Source organism: Macaca mulatta, chromosome 2, assembly GCF_049350105.2.
Source record: "Macaca mulatta isolate MMU2019108-1 chromosome 2, T2T-MMU8v2.0, whole genome shotgun sequence".
In the NCBI taxonomy this organism is placed as follows: domain Eukaryota; kingdom Metazoa; phylum Chordata; class Mammalia; order Primates; family Cercopithecidae; genus Macaca; species Macaca mulatta.
The window spans coordinates 125544260-125570813 of NC_133407.1; the positions used below are offsets into that span (position 1 = coordinate 125544260).

The following is a 26554-nucleotide window of genomic DNA, read 5'->3' on the forward strand; positions in this document are numbered from 1 at the left end:
GCCTCTAGCAATACAAAGGTGAGACATTACTTGAGACACCTGAGATGTGGCTGTGAGTGAGTCATCCTGATGAGCGGGGATTGGGGAATGTCAAGAAGGCCAAGTATGGCTCTGTCCTGATGGAATGTTGGTTCAGATGGAATGTTGATGGATTGTGAACCAAACCATTGTTGTACGCTGGAGTGTGCAGATAGGAGGTTGCCTTCTGGTGACCCAAGTGGAATTATGTGATAGGGATTCAAGATTTTTAATTCCTCATCAATAACATGCAAAACATGTAAAGATGACTAGGACCCACTGACTTAGTTTTCATTCATTAATTCGTGTTTTTTTTTCTCATTTTCCTTATTCAAGAATGAATTACTGGGTGTTTATTATATGCCAACACTTTTTGCTACACTCTGTGGGAACAATGGAAAGCCAAATGGACAGGTGGCTCTAAAATTCCTATATAAGATTCTGCCCCTACAGAGTGGGTAGAAGTGGATCTGGTTGGATTTGTCTGGAAGCAACACTGGCATAGCAAGCACTTTGTTTTTGCTTAGTTTGTATGTTTATTAAGGCCACTTTGGCCAAAGTTCTCTCCTAGCCATTTCTGCCATGAAACTTAAAGTTGGGCTGGTGAGAAGTAGGACTTGTCACAAACAACATTAGCTCAATTTCTTTCTAGTGGATCAGTGAAACTCAGATTGGTGTTCCCAGAGAAAATCTGGTTTTCTGAAGTGTATGACAAAGTAAACTAATCTGCAATGGTGGGCTCAAGGAAAACTTCTTGAAGAAGTGACACTTCTGCTCAAATTTGAAAATGGGATACAAAGTCTAGGCCTGACCTGGACCATTACGAGATCACACATAGGGCCTACTGCAGTTATCACAGGCCTTACCTTTGTCCGCATTCCTGGTTGGGAGATGGGTCTGTCAGGGGGGCTTCTCATTGTGATTTGATCTCTTGGATTGAACTATAAAAGCTTTTTAATAAACTAGGCAGAGTCGAATGTTAAAAACCTCCATTAGAAACATTTTATTATTACTCATTTTATCAGCAAGACCTTCAGTTCATCTCAGCTTTTTCAACTCCTTAATCTCCATTCTACTTGTCAGAAGTAGTAAGAAATATTAACCCACCATAGGAATGGTCTCACGCCTCATTTCAAGTGTTAGTAATGCATCAAAACCCTAAGACTTATATTAGCTGCATTTTAGATGTCTAAATTCATTCCCTTACTGGGAAGGAAGGGCATATAGTTAAAAGCAGAAAAGGGCTAATGGCATAATAATTTATAATCATGCTGTTCTGATTAGAAATGAGTGACATTCTTCCAAATTTAGTGCATGTAACTGCCACTGAACACTGATTATAAATTTGCCTAATTTGAACAAAGCCTTTCCTTATTGGTTAAGATAGCTATGTCTATCTTTACTGTTGTTGCAGTAAAATATTTTAAGTGGAATTTCTGGGTCAAAGTGAATGGATGTTTTTAAAGATGTATATATAAACAAAAGCTTGTGTGTGTGTTTGTGAATATCTATGTATTTGTGTATACACAAATGACTTCTAGATTTTCTCTAGTAAACATGTAAAATAAGTATTTTTAATAATAATAACGGTATATGAGTAAGTTCAGGTGAAAAATTTTGGTCCTCTGTGGGGGAGATAAAGGAGGGGAATATGGATGTTAAAATATATCAAGTATGTCTTCTTGGAAGTTGAGAAAGAAGAGGAGAAATTCCTTACAGTGACATGTTGCTCTTCCATGAAATAATGCTTCTGACATTAAGCTAAATGGATGATGTCATTTAGGCCATAAACAAGTAGTAAATTTGGCTAATACAATGGTCCGAACCATTAAATGTAAAGATTTTTTTTGGTCAAGTGTTTGTGGTGTGATGATTTATGCAATCATGGATATATGATTTCATGTTCTGCTTTTTTTGCTTTTTTCATAATCCTTTCACTTGCCAAATGGCTTCTATTTCAGAGCTATGTCATATTCCATCAGAGAGTATAGACTTGCACTGTTGGACAGGCAGTTTGTTCATCCCTTTTTGACACTAAGAATATGGGTACGAAGCCCATCTGTGCATAAATGTTCCTTTGCTGAGTTGGATTTTCTTAGGTTCTTAGATTCCCACATGTAGACTCATTACCCATTGGGTTTAAGTGTGAAAATTGATAAAACTTTAATATATATTGTGAGAATTTCCCCTCAAACTCTTTGTGGTAAATTTTAGTGCCTTTAGCATTATCCGAGAGTGCTTCTGCCATTGTATTCTTGCCACTGGTAGCTTTTTTTTTTTTTTTTTTTAATTATACTTTAAGTTCTAGGGTACATGTGCACAACATGAAGGTTTGTTACATATGTATACCTGTGCCATGTTGGTGTGCTGCACCCATCAACTCGTCAGCACCCATCAACTCGTCATTTACATCAGATATAACTCCCAATGCCATCCCTCCCCCCTCCCCCCTCCCCATAATAGGCCCCGGTGTGTGATGTTCCCCTTCCCGAGTCCAAGTGATCTCATTGTTCAGTTCCCACCTATGAGTGAGAACATGCAGTGTTTGGTTTTCTGTTCTTGTGATAGTTTGCTGAGAATGATGGTTTCCAGCTGCCTCCATGTCCCTACAAAGGACACGAGCTCATCCTTTTTTATGGCTGCATAGTATTCCATGGTGTATATGTGCCACATTTTCTTAATCCAGTCCGTCACTGATGGACATTTGGGTTGATTCCAAGTCTTTGCTATTTTGAATAGTGCCGCAATAAACATACGTGTGCATGTGCCTTTATAGCAGCATGATTTATATTCCTTTGGGTATATACCCAGTAATGGGATGGCTGGGTCGTATGGTATTTCTAGTTCTAGATCCTTGAGGAATCGCCATACTGTTTTCCATAATGGTTGAACTAGTTTACAGTCCCACCAACAGTGTAAAAGTGTTCCTATTTCTTCACATCCTCTCCAGCACCTGTTGTTTCCTGACTTTTTAATGATTGCCATTCTAACTGGTATGAGATGGTATCTCATTGTGGTTTTGATTTGCATTTCTCTGATGGCCGGTGATGATGAGCATTTTTTCATGTGTCTGTTGGCTGTACGCATGTCTTCTTTTGAGAAATGTCTGTTCATATCCTTTGCCCACTTTTTGATGGGGTTGTTTTTTTCTTGTAAATTTGTTTGAGTTCTTTGTAGGTTCTGGCTATTAGCCCCTTGTCAGATGAGTAGATTGCAAAAATTTTCTCCCATTCTGTAGATTGCCTGTTCACTCTGATGGTAGTTTCTTTTGCTGTGCAGAAGCTCTTTAGTTTAATTAGATCCCATTTGTCAATTTTGGCTTTTGTTGCCATTGCAAAATTGGTGTTTTAGACATGAAGTCCTTGCCCATGCCTATGTCCTGAATGGTATTACCTAGGTTTTCTTCTAGGGTTTTTATGGTATTAAGTCTAACATTTAAGTCTCTAATCCATCTTGAATTAATTTTCGTATAAGGAGTAAGGAAAAGATCTAGTTTCAGCTTTCTACTTATGGCTAGCCAATTATCCCAGCACCATTTATTAAATAGGGAATCCTTTCCCCATTTCTTGTTTTTCTCAGGTTTGTCAAAAATCAGATGGCTGTAGATGTGTGGTATTATTTCTGAGGACTCTGTTCTGTTCCATTGGTCTGTATCTCTGTTTTGGTACCAGTACCATGCTGTTTTGGTTACTGTAGCCTTGTAGTATAGTTTGAAGTCAGGTAGCGTGATGCCTCCAACTTTGTTCTTTTGATTTAGGATTGTCTTGGCAATGCGGAGTCTTTTGGTTCCGTATGAACTTTAAAGCAGTTTTTTCCAATTCTGTGAAGAAAGTCATTGGTAGCTTGCACTGGTAGCTTTTTATAGATCTAGTTGATACAGATTTCAAACTAAAATTCCAGGTAAAATCAAGGTGCTACCATTTGGGGTTGGCTTTGGGTATTCATTTAAGCCCTCTCAACTTTACTTTCTTCATCTGTTAAATGGGAGATGGAGGAGGGGAGGGAATGGTGTATGAGGATGATCATGATGATACCACCAGTATCGATGGTGATACTTCATGGGACTATGCAAAGAAAATCTATGTTATGTCAGTTGGTCAACTTTAAAGAACATTTGTAGGGTAATGATTCTCATAGCTCACCTTTATTTAAACCTGCAAGTTCTTTGAGACATGGTGTTATCTGTACTGTGTACATTTTACTGAAAAGATGATGTCATGTATGATTAAAACTAAGAGCACAAACTTGAGTCTCAGATTCACCAGAATTTGTACTCCCACTCCACGTGAGTTAAGTCCTGCATGCATCAGTTTTCACATCCTTATCGTGGGAATGTAGTACTATATTTGACACAGAATGGGGTGAGGAGTAAAATGAAACACTACAGGCCAACTGCCTGGCTCAATGAATGGTTCATTAATGATAGTAATGGTGACAGCAATAGTGGCTACAGGTGTGCACATTACAGTGTGCTCTCCACTGGGGCAGAGAACCTTGTCCCTCAACCATGTTCCAAGGTACACTGGATGCAGAGCTCAGTAAATGTAAGGCCTGGGGTAGAGGGAACCTTGAGTGAATATTTGCATCAATGAATGTGTAATAGGAGTAGTATAACAAATAATTTGTGAATGAATTAATTTTTCTTCTTGGGGAATTTTAATTAAAGACATGAAATAATAAATTTTTTGGGGTACACAGTAGTCCAGTACAGAATCGTATGATACACGCTACCCTTCTCAGCAAAAAGTATTAAAGAAGTTGGGGAAGAGGAAGTCTTCTTCAAGGGCAAGATGGTTAGTAGATGGTGAGCCAGGAGTAAAGTGAGGAGGTGAGGTGAGTCTGGGAGTTGGAACTGGCACCTTTTAGAAAGTTTTTTCCACAAATAACCTGCAGACTCGGTCACCCTCAGTCCCTGCATCTTGCATGGACCCTGGTGTGCACATCTGGTCATTGGGACTAAAACATTTGGCATCTATCAGCTGCATATGTCCAACCTGGGAAGCGAATCCCCCAGCCCGGCATCCCTCAAGACATGATAGGGGAGGGGAGATACAGGGATAATGATTTTCACTTTGGAAAGCTGCATTGGGTAGATGGTATACACCCATGTCCTTTCTCAATCACATTGGTAGAATAGATTAATTTATATGGAAGTGCAATTTAATATGAAACCAGTGAGGCTGTTTTTTAGATTAATACGTTTCAAAATGATTTTGAGATAACTGTGAGGCAGATCAATCTTCAGCCATAGATAGATTCTTATCACTCCATTTTAGCACAAATAATTGTTCATTTGACATCAGTCATAAATATTGTTAAGCAAGGTAATGAAATGCCACTTTTTTGAACCATGTGAGATATATCTTCTGATTGTGTTTCCAATGTCAACTCAAGTTAATATGATTTACCCAGAGTAGGGTACCTGGGTAGCTTTCTGGATAGCATTGAGAAACTCATGAGGAGAAGGAAAGAAGGCTTTTAATTTTTTTTGGTCATGTTCTGACTTCTGTCTATGTTTTAGTGTCAGGATAAAGACCATACTTAAGGAATTTTCCTTTCTTCTTTGTTTAGAAAAATCACTGTCAAAGAAATGCAGAAAACAGAGGGAAACATCTAAGGAGGGCTGAAGAAAACAGAGTTGCCTTATTTTCAAATTTGGTGTAAATGTTTGCTAGTTTTAGAAGCTAATTTAATAGCTTCATCTGCAAGTTATAAGTAGTACTTGAAAGGACAAATTTTCAATACGTGTTTTGCTTTGAGATTTTAGTTGTTAATGTGCAACACATTATCTATAAATATGCAAGGGGAAGAAACTCTCTGGGATTAGAAGGAGTTGTTTGGAATAATTAATAGTAAAGGTAGGTTAGTAGTCATGGCTTAACTGTGATTTTTTGTTTTTAAGTGGATGTTCAGAATTTATTTGAACTCTCAAAAAAATTCTAGGATCTAGATCTGCATCTTAAAGTCATATTTAATTCTTAGCTTTGAACTTGGTACATCTGCAATGGTAGGTTAGGAGAGAATCATCCAACAAAGGAATTTGAACCAAATGAGTTCATACATGGAAACTTACACCTGCCACTTACTCCTGACACCATCTAAAATCCTGAGTTTATGAACCAAGTGAGTTCATATATGGAAAATTATACCTGCCACTTATTTCTGCAACTGTCTAAAATCCTGAATTAAGAGTGTAATATTGCTTATTTATTCCCTGTTCGGTCATGATTTCATTGATGCCTCAGTGTGGTTTGAATATTAGTGAATGGTAGTAGTTTCAGCGAGCACTTCATGTCTTTTTTCTTGTTTTGTTTTGTTTTGAGACGGAATGTCGCTGTCACCCAGGCAGGAGTGCAGTGGTGCAATCTCAGCCAACTGCAACCTCTGCCTCCTGGGTTCAGGTGATTCTCCTACCTCAGCCTCCTAAGTAGCTGAGATTAAAAGCACCTGCCAACCATGCCTGGCTAATTTTATTTGTATTTTTAGTAGAGATGGGGTTTCACCATGTTGGCCAGGCTGGTTTCGAACTCTGAAGGGAATAGATGTAGGCCCATCATCTTGGAGGTACTTACCTGGCCTTATCTGAGTGAAGGACAATTGAAGTACTTGGTCTCATTGGGACCATATTAAGATATTCCATGAAGAAAATCCTTTTCTCATTTTGTCGAGGCAATACTAGGAAATCACTATTTGTATGGATATTCCATATTTTTGGTTAAAGGGCAGGAATCAAATTCTATTTATTTCCATTGCTCTTACAGTGCTGGGTACCATATTTGAACTAAAACTCATTATCTTGTAACTAAAGGAAATGAGAGGTTGATGAGTAACTAGCCCATGAGCAAGTTGCTTCAAAACTGTTCCTAGAAATTTGACTACATTTTATAACAAGAGAGGAGATGTCACGTAGGTATATTTCCAGTTAAAAATCCCTCTTCAGATCATTTGGTGTGATGGAAGTGTTCTGAAATTGGATTGTAGTGATGGTCATACAAGTCTGTAAGTTTACTAAAAGTCATTGAATTGTACACATAAACCGGTTGAATTTAAGCATATATAAATTATACCTCAATAGAGTTGTTTAAAACCCACTATTTTAAAGTTAAACTAGAAGGAAGAAAAAACAAAATAATAAAAATAAAGTGAAACTGCATTGTTATTTGTGTTTTTTAGAATACTTATTGACCCTTGTGTATGCAGCAGTGCGTATAATGGGCCCATCCCTGTCCTTTTAAAATTTCCCTTGGGGCAGTGAGTGAATAATAGATAATATATGAAACAAATAAATGTGTACTGTATATTACAAGGTGGACGCTACAGAGGAAAAATTAAAAAGGGGAAGAAAGCACAATGGAAGGGGTTTTACGTTTGTGTGGCAGAGTAGGTCTTATTGATAAAGTGACATATAAGGACCTCCAGAAGGTGACTGAGTTGCCTGTTAGTCTAGGTAGGCTGAGGACAGCAGAAAAGTACTGGTCATGTTCAAGGGACAGCAGGGTGGCCTTCTGGGCTTCTGTAGAGGGATCCATGGGGAGAGAAGTAGAAGCTGTGATCTGGGAGGTAAATTGGGGGCAGAGGCCAGATGTGTAGGGCCCTGTAGATGATTTTTCAGGTCTTTGTCTTTTACTCTGAATGATGTAGGGTGCTGTTGGGGGGGTTCATGCAGGTAAGTGACATGATCTGACTTAAGTTTTAACAGGATCACTGGCTGCTGTGTTGATAACAGACTGAAGCGGAGGGGAGGGCGGGTCAGGGAGTCAGGTTAGCAGACAATTGCAGTAATTTCTAGGAGAGGTGATGGCAGCGTGGGCCTCTGAGTTTTAGTAGTTAGAAAGGGCAAGAATGAGTAGCTTCTGGATCTCTTTCTCCCCTCCCCTCCCCTCGCCTTTCTTTTTCTTTTCTTTTCTTTTCTTTTCTTTTTTTTTTTTTTTTTTTTTTTTTTTTTTTTTTTTGAGACACGGTCTCACTCTGTTGCCCAGGGTGGGGTACAGTCGCAGGACCATGGCTTACTGTAGCCTCGATCTCCCGGGCTCAAGTGATCCTCCCACGTTAGCCTCCTGAGTAGCTGGGACCGCTTGCATGTGCCACCATGCCCAGCTAATTTTTAATTTTTTTTTTTTTTTTGTAGAGACAGGGTCCTGCTCTGTTCCTCAAGCCGGTCTTAAACTTCTGGGCTCAAATGATCCTCCCACCCCAGCCTCCTAAAGTGTTGGGCTTATAGGCATGCATCTCTGTGCCTGGCCTGGGATTTTTGTGAATGTACAACCAAGAATTTGCTGTGCTATCTGGGAGGGAGTTAGGGAGAAAAATTAATGCTAATAAATGAAAACAAGCTCTCCTGCCTAGACACTTGAAAGGTCTAAATTTCCCTTTAAAAAGTAGTCCTGCAGTTGAGAACTGAGGATACAAACAGAATGAAAGCTGATTACAGTGTGCTTCATCCTCTTTGTCCAGCATCTTCTGAAAATGGTTATTTTATATTGAAGCTTTGTCTGCATTAGCAGTTTTATCTGCAAGGAAAGGACTTCTAAATTGCTAATTAGAGCACTTGTTTTTCACAACCAGTATCCAACTGTTTTGGAAATCACTAAGCATTTTCTCTGGAATGGGAGCTCCTGAACTAAAGTATTGCAGCTAAGTTCATCAATATGGTAGATGGGAATTGACATATGCTTGCATCATTCAGGTTTAGTTCTAGAATCTAAAAGGAAAAATGTATGTCCTGTCTCCTGCTTACTGGCAAGCTGTGGATCTTAACTTCAGTTTCCTATTAATCGTATTTTTTATGCATCTTGCCAAATAGCTCTTCATCGTGTTTAAGAAAATGATTTGGCTTCCGATGTGGTGGCTCATACCTGTAATCACAGCACTTTCGGAGGCTGAGGGGCCAGATCACTTGAGGTCAGGAGTTTGAGAACAGCCTGGCCAACATGGTGAAACCCCATCTCTACTAAAAATATGAAAATTAGCTGGGCATGTTGGCAGGTGCCTGTAATCCCAGCTACTCGGGAGGCTGAGGCAGGGAGAATTTCTTGAACCCAGGAGGTAGAGGTTGCAGTGAGCCAAGATGGATCTACTGCACTCCAGTCTGAGTGACAGAGCAAGACTCCATTTCAAAAAAAAAAAAAAAAAAAAAGATTTGTTTCTTCTTAAAAAAAAAAAACAAAACAAAACTCTCAGACATATAGGAGCCCACCACAAAGCTATCAAATCGTGCTTTGCTTTGCCTTTTTGATAGCATACATAGACTACTGTCACAGATTTTTTTCCCCCCATGATATTAGTGATATTTAAACAGGTAGTTGAAGAACTGTGGAACCAACACCACACAGCCATACTCTAAGCCAAAGTTTTCTCTTTTCATTTCCAGTAAACAAGTGTTTACCACAGTTACTTACTGTGATGCCTCATGACTGTCTTAGAGTGTAATTGGCATTGTTTTAAACTATTTTTTAATCTTTTGATACCTTAAATAGGGCAGACTGTCTTAGTACACAAAGCCCTATGGTTTTAATTAGTTGTACATGGAACTTTTTTTTACCAGTTTTTATTTCTATCTTAATTTTGCAATGTTTATATAATTAATCTTCTCAAATTTAGTATGTCCTCTGGGAGGCTGAGGTGGGTAGATCACCTGAGGTCAGTAGTTCAAGACCAGCCTGGGCAACATGGTGAAACCCCATCTCTACAAAAATATAAAAATCAGCCGGGCATGATGGCAGTGCCTGTAATCCCAGCTACTCAGGAGGCTGAGGCAGGAGAATCACTTGAATGCAGAAGGTGGAGGTTGCTCCAGCCTGGGCAACAGACCAAGACTCCATCTTAAAAAAAATATTTTTTTAGTATGTCTTCTGTGGAACACTGTGCATTTTCGTGACTGACTGTCTTTAGGCAGCAAAAACAATTGCTTACTCACTTCATTTCCTTTTATCCACCTACTTAGCTTTGTGCCCCACCTAAAAACATATGGTTCTATTGGAAATGTTGGTACTTTTGTTAATAACATTGATAATGATAACTGTTTTCTTTGCAGATTATGAAGAGACAAGGTCAAAGATCCCAGTACTAGTAGTCTGTTCTCACCAGTGCATGTCCTTAGCTGAGAGATGCTGTCCTTTGTGGAGCAGCTGAACTCAGCTCTTGGACACAGACCTGAAGTCTGAGTTGAAATTGTCCTTCAGATTTGCCTAACATCCTAACTGCCCACCAGTACCAACTATTTAAATATTGCTATAGCAAGAAGTTTAATGAGTGTCTCTGGAGCCATCTCTCAGAGTTTGAATCTTGCTTTCACTACTTGCTTGATGGTGTGATCTAAATACCAAATAGCGTAACCTTTCTTGGCTGCAGTTTCTTCATTCATAAAATGAGGGTAGTATTGTCAGGAGCAAATAAGGTAATCTGTGGACATTGGTCCATTGTCAGTGGCCTGTAAATGTTAACTGTTAATAAAGAATAGGTATACAGGGTTAAAAGCCGTTTACTAGGGGAATGATCTTGGACAGGTTATTTAACCCTCTGACCCTCACATGCCTCATCTATAAAATGGGAATAATAGGGAAGTTTATGACCTACAGTGAATTTGAGAATTATGTGAGATGGCTCTTGGAAAGCAGTTAGCACAAATGTCTGGTAACAGCTAGTACTCTGTATCAGCCCGTAATATTGTTCTTGGCTATTTTCCTCATTCTCAAAACAGTTTCCTTGATCTCACTCTTGGAGATGCTATATGGGGCCTCAGAAATATGTTTTATTTCTAATGTGTTTCTTCACTGCAAAACTCCCAGCACTAGTCTTTGGTTTAGCATTTGAGAAACATTGTCTTCATCATCCATGACCATTGTTAGTGAGCTGCCACATCTCACCATGTAAGTCCTAAAAGGAAACTGTGTTTCACTTAAAAATGGAATTCTAGGTATTTTTCTGAAGGATACTTTTTTTTTTTTTTTTTTTTATGGTGGCCACTTTGTTTGCTGTCAATGTAAACATATCCCTTCTGTAACTCTCAGAGTTGCATGTGTTTCTCCTCCATCAATGATCTATTTAGCCCCTAAAATTACAATAATTCGTATGGTCTGTAAAGATTTTAATCAAACATTTTATGTTGATCACAAATTTAGACACAATGAAAAACAAAGCAGGCCATTTTTCTATTTTCACTGATTTGCTCTTTTATATATATATATTCTCCTTGTATACTCCTATTTATTTGATGCAATTTTATTTACCAAATGCCTCCGCTGTCATATGTTGAGTCACAAAGGTGAAGTTCTATGTCTTAGCCTTGAAGAACCATGTTCTAATATTCCCCAAGGGAGGTCCCTTGTTACCCACTGTTGAGGAACCCTGCCGTGTGCTGGAAAGCATTACTACATTTTCAAGTGCAACCGACATGGATGCATTTCAGCAAGATCCTTGACAGAATATCTCTTGATGTTCTCAGAGCTGACCTGGAGAAATGAAGATTCATAATAGATTGAAAAACCCTTCCCAGGGAATTCTAGATAATGTACTACTGTAATAATGGAGAGTTCTATCTTTAGCCCTGGCCTTTTGAGCATTTTTATCAAACAGCTTGACAAAGGAGATGGATTTATTAAATTTGTGAGTGTTGCCAGGAGGCGTAGGTCAGAAACTGGATGAGAGTCAGGATCTCCCTAGTTCCCAGGAGGTCAGACTGATGGGTGAAATTTAAATATAATGCAGTAGAGAAGCAACAGGTAGTGCAGTGTAATGGAAGAGTTGTATAAACTTGGGTCTAAATCACAGCATCAGCTTAATTGTTTACTTGTACTAATGGGTATATTAGCAACTTACAGTGTTCTCATATGCGGTTAACATAAAATACAGTATTGACTTCTTAATAATAAATTGTCTCATTTTTAGTTTCAGATAAATTATTTGTTTTAATATGGATCTGATATAACATCACATGAAAAAGACTGTAGGGTCTTTTAAAAAAATTTTTTTTGAGAGGGAGTCTGGCTATCTCACCCAGGCTGGAGTCCAATGGCGCGATCTCAGCTCACAGCAACCTCTGCCTCCTGGGTTCAAGCAGTTCTCCCTGCCTCAGCGTCCCGAGTAGCTGGGTTTACAGGCTCCCCACCATCATGCCCGGCTAATTTTTGTATTTTTTATATAGACGGGGCTTCAACCTGTTGGCCAGGCAGATCTTCAACTCCTGACCTCGGATGATCTGCCTGCCTCCGCCTCCCAAAGTGCTGCAATTACATGCGTGAGCCACCGCGCATGGCTTCTAGGGATCTTTTTCTCCCACATAATGCCATAATGCGTTGTTTCTCAACCTTGTTTATTATTGCCCGTCCCCCAGGAGTCCTTTCAGACGTTTTCCCTTTAATCACCCCCTAGTCCCTGAGATTTTAATACCACAGAGAGATTGTGTATCTGATTATGTGCTCTATGTATATTTGTGCCTTGAAGGTAAAAAGAGTAAGATATTTCTGCCCTCCCCCACCCCCCAAACTCCAAGAACAAACTTTTACTTCACGGGGGCAAGACCACCCTACTAGAGGTAGTGTCACCCCCGTTGAGAATGCATGCTATGATGTGATAAGACCTCAGGGGTTTCAGAGTTCATCGAGAATGTTCTAAGATCAAGGTCTCATGAGTTGGTGTGTCTAATTTTTTTTAACATGTTTTTGGTTAATTATAGAAGTACTACATGTTTATCCAAAATAAGTATCTCCCTGGATTACGCATGTATGTTTTGACTTCCATTCCAGAAGTCATCATCATTAATGGTTTAGGAAGTTTCCTCTTAATTTTTGTGTACATACCATTGCTGGTTTTGATTTGTATTTATTTTTCCTTTACATGATGTGATGTATTTCTGTAATAATAGTTCTGCAACTAGCTTTTGTTTCACGGAGTGGCACCAGATACTTCTACCTCCATTTGGAATTTCTATGGTTTGTTAAAAATTTAACTTTTAAATTGGTAAGATATTTATATGATTCAGTGTTCAAAGGGCATAAAATAATAAGTAGTAAAAAATTACTCCTATTTCCTCTTCCTCTGTTAGTGTTATAGTGTCTTAAATATGTTTACAGAGATACTGTATGGATGTAAAAATGAATCTATACGGCCACTTTATTTCTCATATTGGAAACACAAATGGTGTAACATAATGCATGTTGGGTTTTTTAATTAAAAAATGTAACTTGGAGGTCTTCTCATTTGAGTTTAAAGAGGTTTATTTTTCCCCCAACAAATTCCAGACTATTTCATTGTATTGATTTGCCATAGTTTAGTTAACTAGCCCTTGAGTGATGGATGTTTATTTTGTTTCCAGTGTTGGATATTACTAGCAGTGCTGCCATGAGTAATCTTGTAAAAATGCAAAGGGTGTCTGTAGGATTAGTTCTCGGTTCAAAGCAGTGCACATTTATAATTTTAATAGTGATTGCCAAATTTTCTTCCATAAGAATTATATCACTTTCTCAGTAGTGATAAAACAAAACGTTGATTTGAATAAATCCTTGCTAACTGTGTGTAATCAAAAGTCTTGAATGTTTGCAAAGTTAGTAGGTGAAATCTCACCTATAGAGTTTTCGTTTGTGTTTCCCATTATTTTTGAGGAGCAGCAACTTCTACAGTAAGGAGCCATTTGTATTTCCTTTTATTTATTTATATATTTTTTTTTGTGGGGACGGAATCTCGCTCTGTCGTCCAGGCTGGAGTCCAGAGGTGTGATCTAGGCTCATTTGCAGCAAGCAATTCTCATGCCTCACAGCCTGAGTAGCTGGGATTACAGGCACCTGCCACCACACTTAACTAATTTTTGTATTTTTACAAAATTAGTAAATTTAGTAGAGAGGAGGTTTTGCCGTGTTGGCTAGGCTGTTCTCAAACTCCTGACCTCAAGTGATCCACCCGCCTCGGCCTCCCGAAGTGCTGGGATTACAAGTGTAAGCCACCACACCTGGCTGACATTTAGAGCTGACTGATTTCTAGAATCTCTGTGTGCTAGAGAACTTTTCTTTTTGCAGTGTGGATTGCAAATGTGTTTTGCTGATCATTTGTTTTTTGATGTTTTTTACCATAGTTCTTCCAATGCAGAACATTAAGTATTCTTTATTGTATTTGATTTTATCAGTCTTTTTTGACTTCCAGTTAATATGTAGAAATGCTTTCCCTACTCTAATTCTTCCCACAACTGCTTCTTATACATTTATATATTTATTTTAAACATTTAAATCTTGGATTCATTTGAGGTTTGTCCTGGAGTAAGGTCATCTACTTTTGGACCGTTGCATAGTATTATGTAATAAAATATTTGAGTTTGTTTACCAAGTTTCTAGTGGTGGATATTTGCATTATTTCCAGTTATTTCATATTATAAACATTGCTGAAATTTAATTTGCTTTCTCGTAAACATATGTATTAAGTTACTGGTACATAAGGTATGCAGATGTACATATTACCTATATGCTGTATCTCTGCCAGGGAAGCAATATTTTGTGATTGAGAACCAAGGTTAACAAACAGTTTCTGTAAGGGCAGATAATGAATATTTTAGACTTTGCTGTCTCTTTTAAAACTACTCAAATCTGCTCATTAGACAATATATGAATGAATGGATATGGCCAAGTTCCAATAAAACTTTATAAAAACAGGTGGTGGGCTGGATTTGACTCACCAGCCGTAGTTTAGTCCCATGGTTTAGTCCCATAGATCTGGAATTGACTGTTTGATCTTACACATACTACACGAGGACAAGTTTTCTAGCTTCTGAGCCTCAGTTTCATTATCTGTAAAATGGGGAAGCTAGGGCATATTTAACACAAATTGTTGAAAGGATCAAAGAAGATAAAATGTAGAAAGTTTTCATTACAATGAATGTCGTGAATATTCTCCAAATGGATGATGAATTGTTGATGTTAGTCATTTGATAGCAGAGGTGGGACTTGGTTTTTAAACATAAAACATAAAAATTCAGCTATCAAGATAATTTAGATTTTGATGCAATATGGTTGATTATTGATTTTTCCTTTTGGTTCAGAGTCCATTAGTCTTTGCACAGCACTGTTACTGATAATATCTTTCTTTGTCTGCTCATCATAGATTTTTTGAGCTCATTTCAAATTTTACGACACTATTGAAATATTATTTATTTTGATAACTGAGTTTTCGGTGAGTGCCTTGTTTGCCTTACCCTAGTCCTATCCCTATTGAACAGATATGAAGATAGACAAGTCTCTGACATCATGGAGCTTATTTTCTCATCAACCTTGTACTGGGAAGAGAAATTAACAAAGCTAACGAAATAGAGAGTGGCTAGGGGTGCTATTTTAGATAATTAGGTCAGAAGGCGTCTCTGATTAGGTGATTTTTATGACTATTATTTCTGCTAAAATCCCTCTAGTTTTTTTCCTAGGTCCCATTTACTGGAAGTTACTTACACTACGAATTTATTGAAATAGAGAGAAGTACAAATTAAAGTCAACTATTCACAGTGTGACAGCGGGACACAGAATTCATCATGTTGTTTTGGCTTTATCTCATAAATACAGTGTTTTATGTTTAGGCATTTCCCCAGATAGCATTTAATAGTTAATATATTTTGGAGGAAACATTCCTCCTTTTATGGTTGTCACAGGAAGTGAGTTAGTCATCCTGTCTGCACCCTCTGAAGCATTTCCTAGTCCCACATCCCATCCACACCAGGCCCCTGTGCTGTTGAGTGAGTGCCTTGTAAAACCGTTTTTAATTTCTTTTATCCTCTCAGTCTTTATGTCAGTGGGTTAGTATACAGACCCTCAGCCCTCCTAAACAGCAGACTCCCAAATTCTGTCTCTGGGAATTTTTCCCTTTTCCTACTTGTGATTGAAATTTCTCGTGAGCTTGAGCATCTTTTTTAATTTTAAACAAAATCTTATGGAGCATGATACTGAGTAATGGCGTGAAAAGCCCTTCCATACAGAGACAGGAAATCCTGGCCATGTTTAAACCAGACCTTAACTGGCAGTTTTGTTTTGCTCTCTGGGTTGCATCTATGACTTTTCAGAATAAGGCATGCTCACCTCAGCAAGTCTTTCCCACATGATAACTTGAGTGGTGGCATGTCTCCGAGGCAGAACACTTTGGCAAGAGGCAACTATTCCCATTAAGTGCTTCATGGATTCTTATCCCATGACCACTGTGTTAACAGAGTAAAAATTTACAGCAATGGACTTCAGAGCTTGTTTCTTCTTCTTTTGTCTAAATGAGATCTTTAAAACCTCAGCCAAGTTCATCCTTCTCTTATAGGGAAAGAAGATAGGAAGAAATAGGGAGAAGGAGGAGGGAATTTAGGGTTGTTATTTTTATATATTCCATCCAAAATGCACTCCTGATTTTTATCTTTATAATTTGACATTTTCGTCTTAGTGAAAACATTGAATAATTTAAGTGTTGGTCTTCTTAAACCAGCATTTTGATTACATCCTATATTTATGAGTTACAAATAGCAGAAAGCGTACTCAGATGGGTTAAAATACAAAGGCAGTTAAAACTGAAAAGTCTAGAGATAAAATTTAAATTTCAGACATGGTTTGGTCAGATCTTCCTCTCTATTTTTCCCCCTTTCTCTTGTTATTGTCTTTTTACTTTTCAGCTCTGGCCTTCAGCTGCTTGCCTCCTGATTGCAGGTCATTCTGCTCCCTTCCTTCTTCATTCACTTTCAAGGAAGGAGGGCCTCTTCTCCCCCACAGACACTAACAAAATTTTGGGCCTTGCCTTGTGAGTAGTACCAACCTAAACCAGTCCCTCTGTGTTAGTCCGTTCTCATGCTGCTGTGAAGAAATGCTTGAGACTGGGTAATTTATAAAGAAAAGAGGTTCAACTGACTCATAGTTCCACATGGCTGGGGAGGCCTCGGGAAACTTACAGTCGTGGCAGAAGGCATCTCTTCACTGGGCGGCAGGACAGAGAATGAGTGCCCAGAAAAGGGGGAAACCTCTTAGAAAACCCTCAGATCTCATGAGAACTCACTGAGTATCACTGGAACAGGGTGGGGGAAACTGCCCATGTGACTCAGTTTTCTCCAGCTGGTTGCTTCCATGACACATGGGGATTACGGGAACTACAATTCATGGGGACATAGCCAAACCATATCACCTTCTGAACTGAGACATCTTCCAGGCACTAATTGGCTTAGGCCTGGGTTAACACCCTTTCCTGATTCAGTCTCCTGTCAAGGAGGATGAGATGCCACTAATTGCCATATACTAGTCAGGTGCCATTTCTGAAGCTGGGTCAGGGTCATGCCATTTAGATATTAGTATTTGGATGTGTGTTCCTAGAGGAAGGTATGGATAATCGTGTTTAGTGAGTACTTGGTATGTGCCAAGTACTGTTGGATGTGCTCTTAGTGTAAATCATTTATTAAACCCTTATCACATCCTCACGGTTACTTTTAGTAAGGTACTTGGTGGGGTTTGGAGGTCGGCTGGACTATCAACAAATATTTGGTGTCTATTTGATTCTTCCAGGTATTGCAGGATGTGCTCTGATTGAATTTAGAACTCTTAAGGGGCTTTAGAGGTGATCTAATGTAACCCTGTAATTTACATGTAACAAAATCGAATTTTTATAAAGCATCACCACTGCCATATTTGTGTCCACTCTCCAGAGATGAAACTAGAATGGAAAGAGCAAATATGTGACATGACTGTACCCCTTGAAAGATATTGCTCATTAATCTTGTCTTTATGAGTAACTAATCATACAATTTGTGAGTTATTTGGAGCCAACATGCAAGGTAAAGCTTACTTGTTATCCTTGAACTAAACTCAAGTTGACAGTCACCTTGCCCGGTGCTCTTTGTACTCTGCCGTGTGATCTTTTGAATCCTTGGATGATTGTTTCCATTATGTCTTGATGGAAAGTCAGGATTCTAGAAGAACATATTAGTATCAAAATGTCGACTGTTTGAGGGTGTAGCTAACTTTAAGGTTGAAAACTTCAGGTCTGGAACCAACTCATCTCCATTTTATAAACACTTAAGATGTTTGGCATTGGCCAGTAAGAATTGTGATAACTTTGTTAGTATCTCAGATACTTGTTGAAACCAGTTCCATGTTGTATCTACGAGAAGCAGGAATAAAGTTGGTACAACTTGAAGTCAGACTAGTTAGGTTTTGGGTGAATAAATGATCCCAATTATTGGTAGAAATTTTTATTGAATGTTTGGATGTGGGGTAGATTCAACTTGAAAGATATAACTTTTAAACCCCAGATACACCTAAGCATGCATAGGTCAAAGACTTTTAAGTCTTTGAAGGACCTTCAGAATCTTGCAGTGTGTGGATGGCATGCATGTTTGTGGTTTGTACCCTAATAATGTCATATTATGCACCCATGCGGGCGTCACTAAATCAGTCAACTCCTTTTAAGCCTTTACTCAGCCTAGAGGTCTGTGGCTCAGAACTAAAAGGTAGCCATTATCGCCATCTTTACGCTTTTTAATACCCTCCTTTTCCAGAACAGTAAAATAGGCTCCAGAGAAGCTTTTACCATCGGGATTAGAGTCTGGGACCTCCAGTTTAGGCTTTGGTGCTGAATGAAATTTTACCTGAAATAGTTTTAACATCCAGTCCTGAAATAGACACCCTGGGAAATTAGACAGATAATGGTATTAAGAAAAGAACAAAGTAGTTTCTATTTCTGATGTTATTGTCTGCTATTACTTCTGTTATTATGGTTAGTTGTTGATAGTTTTCTTAAAGCACACCTTGATATGAAATGGAGCACTGCAGTTTTTACACCTAAAATTGAAAACCATGTGTTTCATTGTCTGCAAAGTAACTTTATATTTTCTTAACTGGCTTAAAATTTAGAATATTTCTATCAACAAAGTTGAACAGCTTTATAACTGAGTATGAATAAAGTAAAAATAGTGGCAAGCAGCAATATGCATGCCTTTTAAGACTTTTTCCATTTTTCATGTACACACAATAAATGCACAAGAAGTAATTAAGCTACCAGTACTGGAGAATGCAAAAGAATTGTAAGAAGAATCCCATAAAGATTTTAATTAAAACATGTAATAATTTAAACATGTGTATTAGATTTGGGATAAAAAGCATTAATTATAGTAGGTAATAAATGATACACATAATTTTGGATTGTTGCTGTTGGTTAAAAGTAGACAACAAGATGCAGAGTAATAATCCCGGATTCAGGTAATATTTTTAATATAAGTTTATTGAGGGAGGCATTAATAAGCATATTTGGCTGGAAACAGCACATACGTGTATATTAGTTTTGTTTTTAATTAGATTTAGACAGAATTCATTATTTTTAATGGCTTTTCATTAGTGAATAGAAACCATTATTTGGATCTATTGTGGTAAAATAAATTCAAGGTACATGCTTATTTTCAGCAAAGAACCTCTTATGTATTTAAAGAAACCACTGTTTGGAACATGAATCATAGATAGGTATGTGAAATTCCTTGCTTTTAGACGAAAGTATGATTTCTATGCTCATACAACTTTTATCTTAGGTCAGTTATTAACAGAGAACTATACTGAAGTGAGACAGTTTGCTTAAATTGTAGAAAATTCTTGTTGCTGACCAGTTTTATTTGTCCTTATTTGAACTTTTCAAGTAGTATGGCTGGGGGTGATGGTAGGGCCACATTAAGGTGTTTCTCTCAGATTTTTATTTGATATTTGTTTGAATAGAATTAACTAGCACTGATTTAAAATTTGTATGTGTCAACCAAGTCCTTTGGGCTAAATCTGCCTTAAAGAAACTGTGCATGAAGTGAGGTCTCAGACTCAAGCCCAGATTTACGGTATTTGTCATTATTTTCACGTGAGGAATTCTGTCTGCCTTAAACAGGCCAGTTGGAATGAATCTCCAGTCGTGTGATTTATTCTCCCTACTGTAGAAGTATGTCTTCCTGATGCTAGTCTAATAAATTATAACATCTCAAAGTGAGAAACATACAGTGACTTGTGAGTGGCACACTAAGGAGGTAGAAGTGGGTTATTTTATTGCACAAATGAGCTATAGATTAAGCTAATGATGTTTTTCTTAATGACAGCTTTAAAAACTGAATTTCTCCAACTTTATATAAGGTTTCTGTATAAGCTTAAGTAATATCGCCCATGAACTTGATTATTGTCTTTACCCTAGTCTCGTTTCCTTCGTCTTGTGTGTGTGCAGGCTCCCTTTATCCAAAAAGGATGTGATAATCATCCCAGAATTACCCATAAATCAGTGCCCATCTCCCTCATATATCATGCCACAGACATGGCCTAAATGCATACTAGTAGATCCAGTAAAACCTGTATAGTAAAATTTAACTCATTTAGCACAACTTACATTTTACTTGTCTTCTATGCAGTTTCCTCCATAATTTCTTCATTTCTTTGGCAGAGTAGCCACAAAAGAATGACCTTTTGACAAGGACCTACTAGGAACCCAACATGGGTGTGTTTACTATTAACTGAACGCCAAACTTTACTCAGAGCTCATGAGTTTTTCCATTTATTTTTGTTTTTGATTCCACCATTCAATCTAGAACACCACGCTCTATTTATTGTCTGTGTCTCCTTAATCTTCTCTGGTCTCTGACAGCGTTTTAGTCTTTCTCATGACCTTGACACTTTTGAGGAGTGTTTGTCAGTTATATAGAATGTTCCCTATTTTGGGTTTGTCTGATATATTCCCCATCATTATACAAGGGTTTGAATTTTTGGAAAAGATAGCACAGAGGTTGCCCTTCTTACCACTTCCTGTCAGACGTCCAAGGTAACCATGTGGTCTCAATGGGGATGTTAACCTACATCGCTTGACTGAGTTGATGTTTGCTAGGCTTCTCCACTGAGAACTTACTATATCTAGCCAAAGATGGGATTAAGCTCTTCTTCCAAGAGGGGCAAACTCTACTTTTGACTGTTGGCCTCTGCCCAAATGGAAAATGCCTATAAGATGACCACAGGCTAGTAAACTTCTCTGCACTGCAGGAAGTGACTTCACTCAAGCGTCATAAGTTCTCTCCTGGGGAAGTGGAGCCCCTCCTCTCCCTTTGCATGCCGTGAAATGCTTGCACCCACCTTCCTTAGCTACATGTCTGTTCCATCCATTGCCTAGTCAGTTTCTTGACAGTCTGCTGTACATTTACAAGCCAGTAATAAAGGCAGTAATTATTGCAGGCAGCACTTACTGAACTTTTAGTGTTTGATAATGCTCTAAACACATGGATTATCTAATATAATCCTTTCAGCCACCCTTTGGTGTCTGGGCACCTCATTGTACAGAGGAGTGGCTGTGAGCCACAGGCAGCTTAAACTGTCCAAAGGAACTGGGGCAGCCCTGCTCCTTAGTTCCCGTTTCTCAGCACTGTGTCTAGGACTGAGCAAGTGTTGATTCTGTATTTAAATTGATACAGTGATGGATTGATCATTAAGACTCAATTTCCTATTTGATTGACCTTCTTTGATTACAGAGGTCTGTTAAAGCATGGAAAAAATAAGAGCGGTTTTAAAAATGATGATGCTTCACAGAAGGCGTCGAAAGCAAGAGTGGCATACTCTTGCTTTCGAAAGTGCACCCTTTCTTTAAAAAGCCATAGTCACCTTTGCTGGGCTTGTTAAATGTGAACATGGATTCTTTCATAGACATCGCATATTTGCAGCTTATTTTACCTTGTAACAGTTCAAACTAATTTAATATATTATTGAAGAACAAAAGTAGTATTTACTCCTGAAGTTGACATCCTGACTCTGGAGACCAAGGGAGTGAGGAATACTTAGCAAGAAGTCAGTAGATAGATGTGTAAACTAAAACTAAAATAATGTGGAGAAAACATAGCAGTGTCATTAGAAAGTAGAACTCTGCCACTCTTTAATCTCTTCTTTCAGTTCTCTCTTCTTTCAGTTCATTTATTTGTACCTAAAAATTCGTTTTAAGGGCGTACTATATGTGAGCCCCTGTGGTAGGCATTGGAATGAAGTTGTACAAGATATAGAAGGAACCAGTTCTCAGAGTTTACCACTAGTGGGGAAGACAGACATTTAGGTATAAATGGTACATTATACAATAGTGATAATGGGGTCCAAAGGAAACCAAGAACCCCCCCGTGTGTCCCTCACAAAGGGACATTTACCCTGAGATCAAACTTTCAGCCAGGGGTTTCAGGTATGTTTATTGAATTCATTAAAAAGAATATATTTATCATCTCATGTTGAATGAGAAACACTATTACATTCCCTTGGAACTTAGAGGTTGGCAGTATGTCTCAATCAAAATCTCATTTCTTTAAGACTTTCAGCAGGTGAACAGGAAGTTACTTTTGGCAACTCAGACTGCCCTGTGGTTTTTACCCCTGCCCTTACCTCTGCCCTTTTAAGAACACAGACTTGTGTACTAGATTGACGTGTTGGAGTTGGTGAGCCGTTCAGAAGGGTCTTGCTGCCAAAATGCAGATGTCTTGTTACTTCTAAAAAAGAGTCAGTAAGAGGAAACTAAAGTGCAAGTGACTCTTATTATTATAGATGGGTAATATCATGTCTGAGAGAGGAAGGCTTCTTCTCAAGTGTTCATCTCTTCCCAAATAGCTTTAAGTTAACCATAGTTTTTATTTAGTATTTTTTTTTTACATAAAAGCATTTATTCAAATTTGTGAAAAACAAAGCATTCAATACTATGAGTCTTGTGGAACTGCAAACGATTAATGGTATAATTCTCAGTCTTTTATAAAGAGTCTTAACACCAAAGAGATTAATACAGTGTGGAATGGCAATGGTGCTTCGATGTGAGAATAGATAATCAATACCTGCAAGCTTAGAAAAAGTGTTCTATTTCCTCTGCTAATGACATAGGGGTTTTTGCAAGGCAAGGGTGTCTGAAGCATGAAGTACTCCAAAGAAGAATTAATTTGAAATCTGAAGTGGAAGATCAGTTTCAATTAAAATTGCACTTGAACGTATATTGGGTGGAAGTGTGAAAGCAAGCATGTAGTCGGCTGAAATCTTCAGATTGTTACCAGTGAATAAATGAATCCCACTGGTATGAACCCTGATTATATTTTTATAGAGTGATAAATTATATTTTACCCATGTCTGGAAGGTTATGAGAAATAATATGAATGGCAAGTACTTTTCTGACATTGCAGAGTATTTTTTAAATTGTTAGTAGTAGGAGGATAATTATCAGGTGTCTGTTTTTCCAAATGATGGCTCGCATCTATTATTTGAATCATAGGTATTTGGATTTATTTTACTGTGTCCTGTATCATTTTTCCTTGTTGAGTGTAATTTTATTGTAAGTTTTTAGAAGGCATGCATACATACACATACGATATTATGATATTAAAACATTAGTTTCCATAATTTGGATTTATAAGCTCAGTTGTGGCTAAGTAAAATTCCTATTTTGGTCAGCCATCTGATAAATCAACCATCACTTTATTTGGTTTTTCAATGAATTCTTTTGGCATCTGGAAGAAAATTTAAGCTGTAGACAGGATGATTGGAGCCCTTCCTTATGTCTCCTTCCCCTCTTTTTTTTTTTTTTCTTCAAATATACAGATGCAAGATGAAAATAAAGTATGGCCAAAATAAAAGTTGGCTAAATATATGGCAAATGCATACTATCCCTTTGTGACTCATCACAGACATAGGGAATTTGACAAAGAGGTAAAAAAAAGACATAAGTGAAAAGCCTATGACAATTTAGTTGGAATCATGCAGTGAAGAGAATGGTGATGTTAACTTTTTCCAGATAGTAGCGTGACACTTACAAATGACTTAAGAGTATCCCCGAGTTTGCTAGACCTTTGCCAATCAGCGAACATGTTCATTCGGATAGTCTGTTTTTATCTTACTCTTTGGGATGAGGATTAGGGAGAATGACTTAAGCTTTAGAGTGAGGCTGAGGTATTTTCCAGATAGCAAAAATATGCATCATTTTTAAGGAGCTGTATCCATTGCTTTTGCATGCTCTTTCCATGACGGAAAATACTTTCTGTGATTGTCCCATTTTTCTTGTACCCTTGTTTATATCTACTGTGAGCTGTTACGAGTTTTCGGGGAATGGGGAAAGCCGTGGCAAATGATTGGGTAGTGGCAGGATGGTCACTCATGTGGGCTCTTATTTAGTGGTAGGGAGATTTACCTACACTACTAAACTAACAAGTTGGACTTACCTACTAATAAACTAAATAAGATTTCTTTGTGTCTTCCATTGTACGAGGCTAGGTATACAGGAGGCATAAAAATTCCCACCCATCAACTAGTATTTCTGTATATGAATGTATATACACTACACATTAAGCTTTCTGATTGGGAAGCCTGTGTTTTACCTGCTAAAAATTGTAAAGTTTATTCTTATCTAATTATCAATAAAGGATCCAATCTTAATCTTTTCAGCAAAAGTTGTTTCAGCAGGCTACGCCCGCTATGTTGTGTCAACAAGGTTAAAAGTAGGATGCGGAAAAGTCTAAGAGCACATAGTCAATGTAATAGAAACTGCTCCCATAAAATTTCATGTCCAAATAAGGCAAGGAGGCAAATGCAGTGTGTTTTCTGTGTTTATGCCTGATTGGTACCTATTAGAATTAGAATTATGCTTTATTGTTGTGCTTTCTTCCTTTATTTCTGTGGCATATGTCCCCCCAAAGTCTTTATTTATATGAGTGCAGAGTCCAATCTGAAGGTAACTTTATGACTGCATTTTCTATGAGAGAGAAGAATCGAAAAGGAGAGATGAGCACCTTAACACTCAAGTGTACAAATGAAGGCCAAACTGAAAAATCTTTCACAATTAGCCAAAGGAAAAACCTGCCTTTATTGCCCCCGTCATTTGTAATGCCTCTCATCTAGTTTTCTGTTGCTTTTATTTTTTTTTCCTCTTTCATGTTTGCAAACTTTCATGGGCTAAGAAGATAGTTGTATTTAGGATGTTGCTCACGATAGCAAAACATGCTAACTTGATCAAGGTGCTTTTTTTTGTGAATAAATGCTTTGCTTATTTTAGGAAATATTTAAAAATTTTCAGAAATATGAACAACCCTGACAGCCCTTCTACACAACTCTCTTAGCCTGGTTAAAGGTAAAGTTAGCAAATGTTTGATTGTAAATCAAGAAGCAAAACTAACTCAGGTAACATCTTTTCTGAAATTTTCTTGCCACATCAGGCAAATGGCTTCGATTCATAGTTTTCAGTACATTCACCTCTTTGGATTAGGGACATGTTGAGAGATGCAGTGCTCAGCTTCCTAAGATTTATTCATTTCATCCCTGACCCTTGAACCGTGAGGATTGAAGTGTTGTCTTCTTTCAACAGGTGCCTATGGTCCTGAGCACTGGGTCACATCTAGTGTCAGCTGTGGGGGCCATCACCAGTCTCCTGTTGACATTTTAGACCAGCATGCGCGTGTCGGGGAAGAATACCAGGAACTGCAGCTCGATGGCTTCGACAATGAGTCTTCTAACAAAACCTGGATGAAAAACACAGGGAAAACAGGTAGACAATGTCTTCTTTAGTTGTCCACAGAGCAACAGGAACAATTTTTGGATGCCTCTGGTGTTTACCTTAACCATGACTTGCTCCTTGAATAGTGTACATTGCTGTAGGGAGCCTAAATCAGTCCTTAGTTTCAGAACGAGCTGTGTGACTTGATACATCACTTTGTGGCTAATCACCCTGTCACTTCATTTTTTTTGAAAAATATAAACTGTAGATAATAAAATATTATACATCTAGACCTAGGGTTGTAGTGATTAAATGAGTTAACAGATGTAAGGTATGTAGAAGGACTTTCAGAAAGCTACCCAGTCTGGTAGCCACTAGCCACATATGGCTATTTCCATTTAAGTTTTAATTAAAAATTGAATAACATTAAAACAGTCCCTCAGTTGTACTAGGTACATTTCCAGTGCTTATCAGCCACATACGGCTAGTAACTACCCTATTGGGTAGCTCAGACAGAGAACATTCTATCATTGCAGAAAGTTCTGTCAGGTAACATGGTGCCAAATATGCAAATGAAATCAGAATTCTTATCTTTCTTGAGATTTGGTTTATTAATGTTTTTTTATTACTTCCGAGTACAGATGAACTGTCTCATCCCTTTGTGTATCAGACCAGCAATTCGATTCTTCCACTTGTCATTTTGGGATTTGTGAATATGCAGCATCGTCTTTTTACCATTGCTAATGCGAAGAGCTACCTCCCTCTCAATTACTGTTGTGCAAATATCAGTTTATAGATTGTCCTTATAAGTACCAGAGAATGCCTTGCTGTGCTTCGCTGTATGATCTGAAAATAAGCTCTGGGATATTATACTACATCTCTGCTTAGTGCTACCTGGGGTTCTGTTGATGCCTAAAGATATTTTTCACTCTTATTACTTAACTACTTATAACTTTGGCCCATTAAAACAAGTTTTTTTCTCTCTTTCTCTTTTTAAAGTGAACCCTTTGTAACCAAGGATGTCACTGCGCACCACTGTTAGTAATCCCTTTCAGGAACCTTGGCTGCCAGAGCCCTCATGCTGGGCTAAAATGACTTCACTCCTAGC

The 26554-nt window shown here is 38.0% G+C and overlaps 1 protein-coding gene across 2 annotated transcripts in view; it reads left to right on the top strand.

Annotated features, from left to right (window-relative positions):
- Positions 1–26554, top strand: part of PTPRG (protein tyrosine phosphatase receptor type G) — a 745340-nt gene that overhangs the window by 411482 nt on the left and 307304 nt on the right. For both annotated transcript variants that reach the window (XM_015130516.3, XM_002802749.4), the window contains exon 3: positions 25318–25497. In XM_015130516.3, the coding sequence (XP_014986002.3) occupies positions 25318–25497 (180 nt within the window). The remainder of the gene's footprint in view (positions 1–25317; positions 25498–26554) is intronic.